Source organism: Sciurus vulgaris (genome assembly GCF_902686455.1).
Source record: "Sciurus vulgaris genome assembly, chromosome: 8".
NCBI lineage: Eukaryota > Metazoa > Chordata > Mammalia > Rodentia > Sciuridae > Sciurus > Sciurus vulgaris.
In genome coordinates, this window is record NC_136468.1 from 121,967,798 (window position 1) to 121,983,874 (window position 16,077).

Consider the following 16,077-nt stretch of genomic DNA (forward strand, 5'->3'; position numbering starts at 1 on the left):
CCACCATCCTTCCAGCCTGGCTGGACCTCTGGCAGAGGACTGCCTGTTCTAGACGCCTCCAACTGCCTGCACGGGGATACTGGGTGCCCCCAGCTGACCTCTTGTCCCCTCTGATGAGGTAAGGACATGGGTCCTCAGCCCCTACTCCTTCTTTCCTGCCTCTGTGCCTTGGAGATGCCCACTCCCAGATGCTGCTCCCGATCCAGAGGCCCCTTGAGGAGCTCTGCAGGGGTTGAAGGCGTGGTTCCCACTGCTTCTGGGGGGGCAGCTGTTCTGTGGCCAGAACTTTCCCAGGCAGACAAATTGGCCTTTTCCTCCCTGCGTGCGCCCCTGTCCAAAACTATCTTCTAAGGAAGAGGGGGCTCTCTCCTGGGCCCTTGCTGCTCCCCTGGGTCTCAGGTAAACCTACCAGGGTTACAATGAGGCGGGGGGGTTGGGTTAAAGGACCAGCGCTGTATCTGACCTATTACTGGCCTCGGTTTCCCCTCCTGATACTGATTTGGGTGAGAGCCAAGATTCTGGGCTTGAACATTCTTTCAGTGAGTCTTTGAGAAAACTTGGGGGTGGAGGGGTGGGAAATGGAAGCCCAGCTCCCCAGCAGGGTGTCTTCCGCTGAGCTGGGGACATCTGCCTGCAGGGGGTTGGGCCAGCCCTCCTTGTCACACTGTCCTGAGAGGAGGAAGAGGGCTCAGAATCACCCATTCCCCTCTCCAGTCTCCCTGAGCCTTGCTGAGTGCCCTTACTTGGTCATTGGGTGCACAGAGAAGGCTGGAACATGTGTCAGGAGGTCACAACTGGCTCACTCCAGGACCCTGAGGGTAGTCTCAGCTCAAGCCTCAAGCCCAGAAGAAATGAGTCTCAAGGTGCCCAGAGAAGACCAAGGCTGTGTGGGGACAGGGAGGGGACTGCTGACCAGGTTCAGCTCCTGGCCTACCACATATGATGGGAATGTTCTGTATCTGTGATAGATGATAGCCTATTGGTGGCCCAACTCCCAAGGCCCCTTGGAACTCCCAGCATGACTTTCTCATTAGGAACCCTTGACCCTGGGGTCCCAACTAGGGTTTAGGGTACCTGTGTGCCTAGCAGACCATTAGTCCTCATGAACAGTGTAGCCTATCTCTTGGACAGTGAGGAGTTTGGGGTTGGTTGGTACTTTGGACAGACAGAACCCTCTGGATGCTTTTCGGAGGATGAGTTGGTGGGAGGCACAGTGAGGAAGAGGCAGGTGGCGGTCAGGAAGAACTGTACCTGGGATCAGGCCATGCTGTTCAAGGTGGGGAGGAGGGCTACTTTAGTTCTTAAGGGATACATGGGGTAGTAATCTGGACATGACTGCCTTCTGGGCCCCTCTGCTCAGGGCTCAGTTTCCCCCTCTGCATTGAGGACTTGTAGTCTCTACTTGTAGTCTCTCTAAGTGGGGGTGAATGCCATTATGCTACCCATCATTTCCCTTCCTGCCAAGCCTGGGGCAGGAAAGCCCTTTCGTGCTAGTATCTGGAATGCTCCCCACAGGTGTGCAGAGGGGACAGGAACTTCATTCCTAGACCATCTCTGGGACACCCTGTCTGTTCAGGATATTTTGAATAGGAGCAGGGGAAAACAGAGTGGGGAGTCAGCCGGGGGCTCCCTGGAGGGGCTCACTGGTGGATGCCGCCCTCTGGAGGTGAAGTCTGGAAGAGGAAAAGCTCTGCCTCCGTCGCCCCACCCCTTCCTTCCTGTTGGCATCACACACCTCACTTGCTGTCATAGTCCCAGGGACTGTTGCTGTCCTTCCCTGTGTAGTCTGGAAGGAAATCCACAGGGGAAATGTGTAGCCAGCAAGAGGCCCACCAATGTCCCCTATGACATGCAGTCCTCTCCGGGACATCCCCCAGTGCAACCATGATAATAATTATAGCCAGCAGTTACTTAGCACTTTAAACATTCTAAGAATCCACTTAACTCACAACACACCTGGCAAGTAAGGTCAGTAGAAGGTGGACAGAGAAATGACTTGCCCAATTCCCGCAGCAGGTGACTGGCCAGTCCAAACACAGAGGGGGACAGTCTGGCTCTGGCCCCTTGGCCCCATTAGTCACATGACATTCTCATCACCTAATACTGGGCTTGTGCCCTGTTCCCTCCCTACCCTGCAAACTCTCTCTGGGCTGTGCTGGGAGAATTCATGCGGACATGTGCACGAATAATAGTCTCAGCCTCTTTGACTCATGTTCAACTGGAGTCAGAGAACCAGCCTGAGGTGGAGCCCCCCAGAAAGGGCTGGGCCTGCTTCAGTCCATCCCCATGATTTTCAGGAGACCGAGGAGACTGCCTAGTTGAGGAGTCTCTAGAGAAGATTCTGTGACCTCAGGCTCCTATAGAGCGGGAGTGACACCCCAGTTATTTCTCCAGCTGTTTTCAGTCAAATCCTCCCATCTTTTGGGGCCACTTCCCCAGGCAAGGTTTGGGGCTGCCACCCTCTGCTGGACGGTAAGTCCTGGCCCTGTGGTGACCTGGTCTGCTGATTTCGGGAGGAAACTGGCATATCTTCTTGGAAGGTACAATGGGTGCTCAGCCCTGTGCTCTTTGGATAGACATTCTGGGGGACCCATGGATAGTATCAGGTCTGGGTTGGGGTGGGGGGCATAGAAGCAGTGAAACCAGGCCTATCTTTCCTGAAACTCCCCATTTGGCAGTAGAAGCTCAGCCGCTGTGAGAAGGTAGATAGAGCATGTGAGGTCTGAAGGGGTCTGTGTTGAAGGTGAGGTACTTATTTTAGTGAGCCTTGAAGATGATCAGGGAGGATTTGGGAGGGCAGAGATGGGGCCTGGAGCTCCTGGCAGAGGAAATGGCCTGACCAAAGGTCTGCGGGCTGGACAGCCTCCACATATTCTAGGAGCCTGGAAGGAGACACAAGGCTGTGTCTGAAGCTTGACTTTAGACTGTGCCCTGTGGGGGAGGGGTCTGGGAGTGCCCAAGGCTGGGCCTGACCCTGCTCCTCCCCCTACCCTGTATGGCAGAGCCATGAAGAAGCGGTTCGTGGTGATGGGCCTGTTAGTCGTGGTTCTGGTACTTGTCATCATTGGTCTCTGCCTCTGGCTGCCCTCCAGATCCAGGCAGCCCGAACACGTGTATGCCAGGGCAGCTGTGGCCACGGATGCTAAGCGCTGCTCGGAGATTGGGAGGTGAGCTGGACCAACCGATCTGGAGCATGGCCTGGGATGGTGTGGGCACACACAGGCCCTGGAAGACAACCATACAAGAGGACCTGGGCAAGACCTTTGCCCCCCCAAGACCCAGTTTCCCCACCTATAATCAGGCTGTCTGGATGAGGATGTTCATGGAGCTGCCTGTCCTTTTTTTGGATCCTCTCAGTAGCCTCTGGTCAGAGGAGAAGGAGACAGTGACCCCGAGAGTAGGGTGTTGGTCTCCCAGTAGCCATCTGGGCCCTTTTTCTCAATTCTAAGAGGATTTATCTCGGTGGATAAACCCTGCCATTCTATTCTATTCCAGATTCCTAGTTCACATTATATACAAAGATAAGTTCCAGTTTAAAGACTTAAACTAAAAAAAAAAAAACTGTTATTAATAAAAAAAAAACTGTTTTTCTTTTTTTTTCAAGTAAGTTATGCACATTTGTTTTCTTGGAAAAGGGGAAGCTGTAAGTCTTTAAAATTTCTCTGTGCATAGTGGCACACACCTGTAATCACAGCTACTCAGAATGCTGAGGCAAGAGGATCACAATTTCAAGGCCAGCCTTGGCAACTTAGGGAGACCCAATCTCAAAATAAAAAATAAAAAAGGATTGGAGTTATAGCTTATATCCCCAGAACTAAAACAAAAAGTCAATAAAAAACTCTTATGGACCCCTCTTCCATTTTTCTTTGGGTAGGGTGGCCAGGTAAAGATGGGGAGGAGGGTGGCAGAGTAAGCATGGGAGATAGGGAGCCCTTGGCATCTCACCCTCCCATGTGCTGCTGGCAGGGATGTGCTGCAGGAAGGAGGTTCAGCGGTGGATGCAGCCATTGCGGGTCTGCTGTGTGTGGGGCTCATGAATGCTCATAGTATGGGCATCGGGGGTGGCCTGTTCTTCACCATCTATAATAGCACTACACGTGAGTACCTGGAGTGGGGGGAAAGTGAGTGGCAGGAGGTGTCCATCTCAGGGTGGCCTTGGGATGGGAGTAGCATAGTGGGGTGGCCCCTGGGTTCCCTCTTGGAGAGGGCTCGGGGTGGGTCTGGCCTGCCTACCAGCTTCTCTTTTCAGGAAAAGCTGAGATCATCAATGCCCGGGAGGTGGCACCTAGGCTGGCCTATGCCAGTATGTTCAACAGCTCCAAGCAGTCTGAGGAAGGTAAGCTGTCTCATGGGTTTTGGGGTGTGGATGTAGAGCCAGGATGAGTCACTGGGAAGTTGCCTCACTCACATGAGCTTGCCTTATTCGGGGCCTGGGGACAGCTCTGGCACCTGTCCCATCCTTTCCTGACCCCATGACACGCTCTCATAATGACTGGCTGAACTATCATCATGAAGTAGGGGAAGGACAGGTTCTTCTGTTATTTCTGCTCAGGCCCTCCAGGGCCAGCCTGTGGTTATACATGGAAAGAATCATCACAGTCCACGCTGGACTGGTGGGTTCTGCATCCAGGGGTTCAACCAACTGTGGATGATGGAAAATATTTGAAAAAAAGAATTTCATCTGTACTAAACATGTTTTGACCTTTTCTCCTTGTCATTATTCCCTAGCAATTCAGTATAACAACTATTTACATAGCATTTACATTTCATTAAGTACTATAATCAAGAGATTATTTAAAGTATACAGGAGGATGTACATAGGTTATATGCAAATACAACATCATTTTGTATAAGAGACTTGAGCATTCATGGATTTTGGTATCCTTGGGGGAGCCTAGAACTAATCTCCCTTGGATACCAAGAGGCAATTGCATTATTATTATAACAGGCTCACTTATTCAGGGGTCACTTGGGCCAGTACCCTGCTCAGTGATTTTCACTGATAAGCCCCTTGTATTGTCCCTGTATCATTGGGAGTGGAGTGAGGATGCTGGATGGATTATCGTTTTACAGGTGGGGATGCTGAGGCCCAGAGAGGTCATGCAAACTAACCGAGATCACATAGCTCGGAGATGGTAAAGAAGGATTGAACACAGGCTCTCTCTAATCCTGTGTTTTTAACAAGAATTCCATTCATTCATTTGTTCACTTATGGGGATGGCCCTCTAGAATAAGGAGCAGAGTCTGTCTTTTCTAACCTGACTATAAGTGGAGAGGAAATCCCCAAACTCCACAGGTAGTTGAGAGGAAGCCAATGCCTGCCCCCATGGGCACCATTCAAAGAAGATAGAATGGATTGTGAAATAAGAAGTTGGAATTTTTTTTTTTTTTTTTTTTTTTTTGCAGTGCTGGGGATTTGAACCCAAGGCCTTGTGCTTGCAAGGCAAGACTCTACCAACTGAGCTATGTCCCCAGCCCCAAGAAGTTGGAATTTAAAAGCCAATCCCCCAAAACCAAAGGGCAAATATTTTCTCTGATATGTGGAAGCTAATCTACAAAAAGGTGGGGTGGGCGGAGGGGAAGAAAAGAAGTTCAAAGGATTAGACAAAGAGAAATGAAAGGAAGGGAGGTGGGAGAGGACTAGGAAAGACATAACGTAACTTTCTCATGTACATATGTGAATACACCATGGTGAATCCCATCATCGTGTACATCCAGAAGACTGGGGCCCTGGGGTTTGGGTTGTGGCTCAGCAGGAGAGCACTTGCCTAGCATGTGTGAGGCACTGTTCGATCCTCAGCACCACATAAAAATAAATAAATAAAAAAATAGAGGTTTTAAACAAAAAGACTGGGGCCCTAATTAGAATAAGATAGATTCTATGCTTATATAATTATATCAAAATGGGCTCTATTGTCATGTATAAGTAAAAAGAACCAATTAAAAAAAAAAAAAAAGGAAGTTGGAGGGGTGGAGGAGTGAGGCAGCCTGACCCTGGCAAGGTCTGATGCCTCAGGTGCATCCTAGGTGCTATTCCTTGAGCAGCCTCTTTGGATCCCTCCATGACACAGGTAATCTTTGATTTTTTGATTCTCGCTATAAGAAACTCTGAATGTGTAGAAATGAAATTACTCAGCATATGGGAATGCTTGAATCTTATAGATTTAGTATTTTGCAGATACTTGAAATTCACTTAGTTAATGGGAATCATTGAGCCCCTCTTACAGTGTCAGACAGTGTCCCCAAAGCTGGGGTAAAATACGAAGACAAAAAATGCATTGTAGCCTGGGAAGATAGAGTGATCCATGTGGAAGGAATAGGCATAGAGCCCTGCAGGGAGCCAGGGAGGCTGCCAACAAGAGACCCAGGAGGAGGAGGAGGAGGAAGACACAGGGTCCAAGAGAATGGCCTAGTTTGTGTAGGACTTTGCAGGTCACGGTAAAGGCCCTCCCTTTTGTCCAAGTAAAGTGGGAGGCCCTTGAGTATCTGAGTGCAGGAGAACAGATCTGGCTAATGGCTAATGGGACCCCTTGGGCTGCTGTATAAGGGGCAGAAAGCCAGCAGGGACCTGTCAGAAAGTCATCTTAATAATCCAGGGAGACTGGAGGATGGTTGGTCATGACGGTGCTAAATACTCCTGGAAGATGGGGTCTGCGATTTGCTGACAGTTCGAGTGGAATGTGCATGCAGGGAGTCCTGGATGACCCCAGAGTCTTTGGTCTCTACCTGGTTGGATAGGGTGGCCCTAACAGAGATAGGCAGGGCTGTTGGGGATTAGGTTTGAGTAGATACTCAGCAGTGCAGTGTATTAAGTTTGAGATGCCTATTTTGAGTGGGCGGGTGGATATTTGGGTCTGACAATTGGGGGAGCAGCCTGGTAAATTTGGGAGTTGTCAATGTAAGTGCTGGGGGACATCACTAAGAGGGGGAGGAGAGGTGGCAGGAGACAGGGCAACAAGCAAAGGCGACCACGCCTGATACAGGGGTGGCTGGGGAGGAAAGAGTGATGATCCCAGTAAGAGTAATATGCTGGGTCTGGCAGCATGGGGGTCACCTGTGAGCCTGGCAAGCAGGGTGACATAGAGCCCCTGTTGGCCTGAGGTCAGGAGAGGACTTTTTTTTTTTTTTTTGGTGGTGCTGGGGATTGAACCCAGGGCCTTGTGCTTGCGAGGCAAACACTCTACCAACTAAGCCATATCCCCAGCCCAGGACTTCTTTTTTTTTTTTTTTTTAATTTTATTTTACATATAGGGAAATATCATTTTTTAAAAATTTAATTTATTTTTATTGTAAACAAATGGGATACATTTTGTTTCTGTTTATACATGGAGTAACAGCATGCCGTTTACGTAATCATACATTTACATAGGGTAATGATGGATTCATTCTGTTATTTTTTCCTCCCCCACCACCCCTTTCCAATGGACATTTATTTTATGCATATGCAGTGCTGAGAATTGAACCAAGTGCCTCATACATGCTGGGCAAGAACTCATCCACTGAGCTACAACCCCAGCCCCAACACAAGCTCCCCACTTTTTTTAAAATTATTTTTATTGTAAACAAATGGGATATATCTTGTTTCTCTGTTTGTACATGAAGTAGAGGCATACCATTTGTGTAATCATACATTTACATAGGGTAATAGTTTTTGATTCATTCTGTTATTTTTTTCTCCCCCCCACCCCTCCCACCCCTCTTTTCCCTCTATACAGTCTCTCCTTCCTCCATTCTTGCCCCTTCCCATTCCCCATTATGTGTCATCATCCGCTTATCATTCGTCCTTTGGTTTTTTGAGATTGGCTTATCTCACTTAGCATGATATTCTCCAATTTCATCCATTTGCCTGCAAATGCCATAATTTTGTTATTCTTTATAGCTGAGTAATATTCCATTGTATATATATACCACAGTTTCTTTATCCATTCATCAATTGAAGGACATCTAGGTTGGTTCCACAATCTGGCTATTGTGAATTGAGCCACTATGAACATTGATGTGGCTGTATCTCTGTAGTACGCTGATTTTAAGTCCTTTGGGTATAGGCAGGAATTCTTTTTTTAAGGTGGGAAGAATTGCGTGCTGGGTATCAGATCTTCTAAGCTGTGCAATTTCTAGATCATAGCAACCTGGCTCTCAGAGAGTTTGAGGTGAGAGAGGCAGCTCCAGAACTGCAGCTGCCAAGCCTGGGAATAACCAAAATGCTTCCATCGCCTCAGCAGTGAAATTTAAGGGATGCTTAGAAGTGAGCAGGAGGCCATGGCTGTGCTTTTCTGGGCAAAGCTGTCAATGAATGGATTTGGGTGTAGCACCTAGGTAGGCATTGGGGCGTATGGGGAATGAGGCTCAGGGATCTGTTTCTAATGGAATCATGGGCTCCTTGAAAGTAATAACTGGAAGGGAAGGCCCCTTATAGTCAGATGGGGGAAACTGAGGCTCAGAGAAGGGACAAGGCAGTGATTAGGTCCCAGGACAGTATCAAAAAGCAAGAAAGCCCTTTCCTTGGGAGTAACTTATGCTCGAGGGTGACCTGGGCTTGAGCTGAGGGCAAGCAAGACCTGATTTTACTTTGACACATTCTAGTGGGTCCCAGGAATCTTACGGAACAAGAAATCTTGTGACTGGGGGTAGTTGGATTGAGAGATGAGAGGGTCTGGCTTCTCCCATTTCACTGAGCAACTATAAGCCTGGCACAAGATTTCAGACATGAAGGCACTGTGGAGACAGATGTTTAATGTTGGGACAGCAAAACACAGCACATGTGCCACCAGCTCCCTATTCTGTGCCCTCCCAACCATCCCTGTTTGATCTGCGCTTTTCTTTGTAGAGCCCAGATATGATCCTAAATATTCCTTTCACTGGGCTGGGGGTATAGCTCAGTGCTAGAGTGCTTGCCTAGCATGCGTGAGGCCCTGAGTTTGATACCTAGCAACACACACACACACACACACACACACACACACACACACACACACACACACACACTTCCTTCTAAACCTCATCTGTACCTGTACCTGTAAAATGGGTCAGGGAAGGCACTTGGGATGCCTTTGAGATCCCAGTGTCCTCTACTTGGGGGTCACTAACCACATCTCTCTCTCTTTTTCTTCTCAGGAGGGCTGTCAGTGGCAGTCCCTGGTGAGATCAGGGGCTATGAACTGGCACATCAGCGGCATGGGCGGCTACCCTGGGATCGCCTCTTTCAGCCCAGCATCCAACTGGCCCGCTATGGCTTCCCTGTGGGCAAGGGCTTGGCAGCAGCCCTGGACAGAAAACGGGATATCATTGAGCGGACTCCTGCTTTGTGGTATGTCTGCAGGTGTGGGCCTGCCTGGGGCAGAGGCAGGGCTGGCAGGAAGGGGCTGATGGAGCTGTGCTCTGCTTTCAGGGCTTGTACTGGGAGGGAGGTACTGGGGTTGAGAAGATGCAAACCCTTCCCAGTGTGTATGGGGACACATTCCAATCTTGGTTTGACCCTAGTGAAAACTGTGGTTGACCATGTGACCTGAATGGCGTGGGACACTAGTAACTCTGAGCAACAGGGTCAGCTGCCCACCTGTGGGCAATTGTTCTCCTTCCCCTGAGAACAAAGAGAGCAAGGCAGGTAGAGGAGTGGGTCTGGCTGAATCTGCCCCACTGGCTGCCTCACTCGAACCCCCTCTGCTCCAGCAAGATTTTCTGCCGGGATGGGAAGGTACTTCGGGAAGGAGAGAAAGTGACCATGCCACAGTTAGCAGACACGTACCAGACGCTGGCCCGAGAAGGTGCCCAGGCTTTCTACAACGGGAGCCTCACGGCCCAGATTGTGAAGGACATCCAGGCGGTTGGTAAGTGGGCAACCTTGGAGGCCTGAATGGAGAACCCCACAGTAGGAATCTTGAGCGGAGTAAGGCCCAGATCATGAGGCCCCCCTCATGGCACTGGGCTCTCAGGGAGTCCCTGGCAGGGTAGGGTCAGCAACAGGCCATATAGATCCACAGCTCTTTGTTTGGTCAGAGAGAGACCATACAGATGGAAGAGAAAGCCCTTCATGGGCTTAATTCAGGTGTACGTAGAAGCTGGGTCTGGGGAAGCACAGGAGTGCAGACTGAGGATCCAGGAGGATTTCCTGTAAGAGGTGGCAGCTGCCTGCAGGTGGCTTTATCAGGCAGAAAGAGGAAGGATTCCTGCAGAATCCTGCAGAAGGAATAGTTTGTGCTGAGTCCTAGAGAGAGGCAATTTTGATTCACCAGGAAAGGTCATAAGGGTTAAGGGTGGGCTTGTGAGACATATTGGAGGGGTTTTGGGGGGCTGGATGTGAGTGCTCAGTTATGGCCTTTTTCATGTTAGGTTTGTCTGTGTTTCGTGGAGGAGGTTGATTAGCATGTTGACTTTTACTACCGATGCCAGAAATTAGCCTATAAATACTCTATTTGGAGCCAGTTCCCTGGAGAATTAGGAGTCTCCATCTACCCAATCTTCAAGTGAGGAGGGATCCAGCGTGGGGGACAATGGGAATAGACATTCTCCACTTGGAAAAGACCCTTTGTAGAAAGGGGAGAAGGTGGGCCAGGAGGCCAGTGAGTCAAGCAGATTGAGGGTTGTGGGTCTAGACCTGGATGTGGGTGGTGAGTACCATTAGGGAGAACAGAAGACTTGGGGCCCTGAAGGATGGGCAGGACTCCCAGCCTGATGGTTCTGTGGTTCCTTCCAATGGTGCAATCCTATCCTTCTGCCCAATGGTGCCACCCAATACATCCATATGCAACCCTGCTCCCCCATCCCTGCCATGGTGCAGCCCCATCCCTGTGTCCACCCTTTTGCAGGGGGCATTATGACAATTGAGGACCTGAACAACTACCATGCAGAACTTATTGAGCATCCACTGAGCGTCAGGCTCGGGAACTCAATGCTGTATGTGCCCAGTGCCCCACTCAGTGGGCCTGTGCTGGTTCTCATCCTCAATATCCTCAAAGGTAAGCAGTCCCACCATGACTTTGCTGAAGGGCTCCACAACACTGCCTCTCCTCCCTGAGCTCCATCCTTGTTGCATCTTCTGCCAGGGCCTCTCCAACCTGCTACTAAGTACATGGCTCCCCCTCTCCTGCAGGAGGCAGTGTGGAGTGATCAGGGCTATCCATGATGGGCAAAGCTCAAGGGCTGGAGGAGGAGGGAGAGGAATTTAGGCTAGGGGAACTTCGTCCAGAGGGTTCATCTAAGTGATCATCTGTGACTTTGTAGACCTGGAGCCTCTGGCTGAATATGTGAGGTTCAGGCTGGGCAGAGGGGGTGGGAAGCTGGCTTTATAACAGCTTTCTGAAATAGCCACTGAAGTTGGCTATTAAATGTTCCCTTAGTAGAGTTGGGAAAAATGTCTTAGGGACACAATAATCCTTTGAACATCTCCATGCCCCTGAGGCCTGCCAATATGCACCTGACTCTGACCAACTAGGGTATAACTTCTCTCGGGCAAGTGTGGAGACCCCTGAACAGAAGGGCCTGACATACCACCGCATTGTGGAGGCTTTCCGGTTTGCCTATGCCAAGAGGACCCTGCTTGGAGACCCCAAGTTTATTGATATGACTAAGGTAAGGGACTGACCCATAATGGGCAGGGATTTTGCCATAGAGGAATTAGGTGAGCTTCCTGGGGCACCCCAGCCTCATGCATGTTTTCTGAATCCACTCCTCCCACAGACTTTGATTATGGGCCTATTGTGTGCTGGGATTGGTGCATAGTGCATAGTGTAGGGAAACAGACTTGACCAAGGGTAATTAGCAGCCCCTCTCTTGCTACACTCCTATCTCAAGGGCTTTTGCACATGCTGTGCCCTAGGCTTGCAAGATTCTGGAATGGTCAATTCTGAGGTAAGGAACTTAAGGGGGTGTTGCAACCCTCAGGAATAAGTAGAATTTTTTGAGGGAGGTTAGGAACTAATGTAATGCTTCTCTGATTTCCATGCCAGGCCTGGCCTCACCTGGCCCTCTCATTTTCCGGGTGCCTCAGTTCCATACTAGGCCTCTACTGGGATCCCTGTCATGTCCTGCCAAAGGGTCTCACTTTTCTCCTTACCTACTTGGATCCCCTGCATTTGGGTTAGACTTGCAGATCCCCTCACACTGACCAGGAGGGAACTCAGTTTTCCCTGGTATTTTGTCTTTCCCCGTGAACATTCTGTACCACACACACCCTGCAACTGCCACCACCACCACAGCCAGTGACCTGGCACCTTATCTCTCTACAGGGACAGAAATCACCCCATTTTTCCTACCCCTGCCCTCCCTCCTGGATAAACCTGGCCCTTCTGTCTACTTGCTGGTTCAGAGTACCATTCCCCTTAAGGCAAACTCGACTGGGCCCATCTTCTCTTCCTTCATTGTAATTTAGTTTTTATGTTTATTTGTTTTATGATGCCAGGGACTGAACCCAAGGCCTCGCATATGGTAGGCAAGCACTCTACCATGGACTCACACCATAGAGCCATATCCCCAGTCCATCTCTCCCTTCAGGCCTTGTCCTTCTGTGTTCTACCCCTGTACCCCTAGGTCTCCAGATTTAGCCTCATTTTCCTCTTTGGGCTTCTCATGGCAGTATCTTACACAGTTCACCTCTTTCTTTAACTTTGTAAATTTCACACCTACACAATGAAAGAAAAAGGAATTGGGACTCAGTGGTAGAGCATTTGCCTAGCATGTCAGGCTCTGGGTTCAATCCCCAGCACCACCAAAAAACAAAACAAACAAACAAAAAAACTTAAAGGTGAATGTACACGTGTTTCCTTTCCCTTGATCCTCCAGATGTGGATATTCTGCTCTGTTTCCGTCTTCTCTTCCCCACCCCTGCCCCCAACTCTCCATACCCATGATTTTTCTGAGTGATTAGATATAGGTTGTCTATGTTACACTTTAGGGTATCTCCTAAGAGTGAGGATTTCTACATACTGTGGCAGCCAGAAACCTGACATGGAGGCCACAAAATCCTGGCCTGGTGTTATTGGGAGCTGCCCACGTCAGAACTTCCCTGAGGGTCTCAATGTCTTAGGTTCAGGATTCATCAAGTCACGTGCAATTTGGCCATGATGTCTCTGCAGTCTCTCAACCTACAAGAGACCCCCCTTGGTTGGTTAGTTGATAAAGCCCAGGGCAGCTGTCTCAAAGCATGTCCCATATCCCAAATTTGTCTGTTTCCACAGGAGTAATTTGGGCTGAACATCTTTCCCTTGCATTGGTCAGTTAATGCACAAGAGTTGCCCAAACCCTCTTGAGGCATTTTCCTTAATCCTGCTTTGGGGACCTTGGCCAGGCTTTCATGACTTTGAATAGCCGCCTGGTACCAACATTATGTTTATCTCTCAGCCTGACCTTGCCCATGAACTCCACACACCCGTGCTCGTGGATCCACCCGCCTGAGTCATGCTCTTCAGTGCCTTGATGTGTCTAAACTCAAGCCCTTATTAGTCCCAGACCTGCATCTTCTACAGTGTTTATCTCCCCAGTTAATGGCCACTCTGGGCCAAAGACCTCAAGGTCATCCTCTCTTCTTTCTCATGGTGGGGTTGGAAGTGAGTCACCATTATCTCTCCCTTAGTTGTTCACAGCTTCTCCTTATCCCTGACATGGCCACCAGAGGGACCCTGTGAAAATGCCCCCCAGCATGCTCACTCCTCTGCCCCAATCCTGAGTGACTCAGATCAAAAAAAGCCAGTCTGTCATTGGACCTACAAGACCCTATGGAATGGGCCCTAGCCTATATCTCTAATCTCTTCCCCTCGTGTCACTTACTCTCTGCATGTCGTCCCCAGGCATGTACCACTTGTCTCAGGAATTTTGCCTCATTTTCAGATGTGACTTCCTGTAGGAAGCCCTCTCTGACCACTCTTCCCATACCTCACTCCTCTCCATCCCCCTTATCTGGCTTCTTATTTCCAGCACTTTCCATGCCTGATATTGTTTTTGAATGCAGGGAATGGTGTCTGTTCCCTGCTGATTTCTCAGCTCTGAGCATGCAGTACAACTCCATAAGTACTTGCATTAATGATTAAATGTGGCAAGAATCTGGAGGCTTAGGGGAGGGACAGGCAGACAGACACCCAAAACTGTTGAAATGCAATTAAGATAGGCTAGGGAGCCAATGAGATGAGTTATGTGAATACTGGGCCTGTTGTCTGGGTCCTGGGGAGACCCTGAGGGTTTAGGGTGAAGACTGCTTGGGTCAGACCCATTCTTGGGCTTCCCAAGACCTGCTAGGACAACCCTGTGCCCTGCACCTGCCCTCCCTTCCCACCCTCTCAGGTCAGCTCTGGGTCTCTGACAGGTGATCCACAACATGACCTCTGAGTTCTTCGCTGACCAGCTCCGAGCCCGTATCTCTGATGACACCACTCATCCAGCCTCCTACTATGAGCCTGAATTCTACACTCCTGATGATGGAGGCACTGCTCACGTGTCTGTGGTCTCAGAGGATGGCAGTGCTGTGTCTGCCACTAGCACTATCAATCTCTAGTAGGGGCTGTGGGGCTATAAGGAGGGGCAGAGTTGGGGGTGGGGATTGGACCAGGGGCTGCCTGCTTATCCCATAAAGGGGGCTCCCACTCTCATTTGGGAAACACAAATCCTACCTGGTGGCATGCCCCAGCTGGGCCTCACAGGGAGCAAGCTTGGGTGCTGGGGTGGGTGGGCAGGAACCAGGCAGGATCTGGCCAAGTTGGGCATAGCTATCTGACCTAGCCCATTGGCAGCTTTGGCTCCAAGGTCCTTTCTCCAGTCAGCGGCATCCTGTTCAACAATGAGATGGATGACTTCAGTTCCCCCAACTTCACCAACCAGTTTGGGGTGCCTCCTTCACCAGCCAATTTCATCAAGCCAGGTGCAGGGAGGAGGTCCTGGGGCAGGGGATTTAGGTTGGGAGGGAGTTGGTGTCTTGGACACCAGCTGACCAGTATATCTGTCCCCTCCTGTGGGCCACAGGGAAGCAGCCACTCTCATCTATGTGTCCGTCAATCATCGTGGGTCAGGACGGGAAGGTTCAGATGGTGGTGGGAGCTGCCGGAGGCACACAGATTACCACAGCTACTGCATTGGTATGTGCTACCTACTTGCCTTCCCTAATCCTGTGCCTGGGCCAGGCTGACCCCTTACCACTCCCTTCACCCCCAGGCCATCATCCACAGCCTGTGGTTTGGCTATGATGTGAAGCGGGCTGTGGAGGAGCCCCGGTTGCACAATCAGCTTCTGCCCAACACCACAACGCTGGAGAAAGACATTGATCAGGTGGGCTGGGGGTCTGAGAAACTGAGTCACTGTGTGGGATCACAGGGAACTCTGGGCTGGAGGCCTGTATCTTCTGAGCAGACAATGGCTGGTGTCCTCTGCCCAGGGCAGATGGTCCTTACACCTGCTACCTGGGTCATCTTGAACCCTTATGTAATGAGAGCCAAGCCACCTGTTCCAACAAGACCTCCTAGAACAAGGTGTCCCCAACTTGCTTGTGCTGGTCACTTGTCTGGAAATGGCACAATCTGGCCCTGTGAGGCCCATCACCACACAGGAGTGGTTCAGATTACATCTGGGACCCTGATGAGTTCTCCCTCTCCCCTCTTCTCCACAGGCAGTGGCTGCAGGGTTGAAAACCCGGCACCACCAAACTGAAGTCACTTCCACCTTCATTGCTGTGGTCCAGGCCATTATCCGCACAGCCAGTGGCTGGGCAGCGGCTTCCGACTCCAGAAAAGGTGGGGAGCCAGCCGGCTACTGAGTGCTTGAGATGGGCAAGAATGACCAGCAACCCAGGAACAAGATATTCACCAGAGCCAAGAGTGGGACTTTGGGGGACACACTCTCCCTATAAGTGGCAGAGCAATGTAATAAATGGGGGCTCTGTGCCAGGATCTGGGCAAGCAGCCTTGCTGGCCAGGCTCCCCACTCCCTGGACCTCAGTGTCTTGTGTGTGAAAATGGAGCCATCTAGCTGGAGGAGAATGAAGAGATAGGATCTGGAGGTCTTTGCACTGCAGGTGCTGGAGTGAACTCAGTTTTTTTTTTTTTTCCCCCCTTCAGTACTGGAAATTGAACCCAAAGATGTTCTACCATTGAGCTATAA

General features: G+C 50.2%; 1 protein-coding gene across 1 annotated transcript; it reads left to right on the top strand.

Annotated features, from left to right (window-relative positions):
* Nucleotides 1-2: 2 nt before the first annotated feature.
* Nucleotides 3-15,913, top strand: GGT1 (gamma-glutamyltransferase 1). The gene is made up of 13 exons (XM_079150340.1): nt 3-118; nt 3,003-3,167; nt 3,967-4,097; nt 4,250-4,336; nt 9,115-9,307; nt 9,670-9,827; nt 10,806-10,955; nt 11,432-11,568; nt 14,294-14,481; nt 14,718-14,845; nt 14,947-15,059; nt 15,136-15,249; nt 15,587-15,913. The coding sequence occupies exons 1-13, from the start codon at nt 114-116 to the stop codon at nt 15,731-15,733; spliced, it is 1,716 nt and encodes a 571-aa protein (XP_079006466.1). The 5' UTR covers nt 3-113; the 3' UTR covers nt 15,734-15,913.
* Nucleotides 15,914-16,077: the final 164 nt, after the last annotated feature.

What these genes read in the sequence shown, in the direction of transcription:
- GGT1 (XM_079150340.1), top strand. An exon ending in CGCTGCTCGGAGATTGGGAG is followed by an intron (nt 3,168 to 3,966) that starts GTGAGCTGGACC and finishes TGCTGCTGGCAG; the next exon opens with GGATGTGCTGCAGGAAGGAG. An exon ending in AGTTTATTGATATGACTAAG is followed by an intron (nt 11,569 to 14,293) that starts GTAAGGGACTGA and finishes GGTCTCTGACAG; the next exon opens with GTGATCCACAACATGACCTC.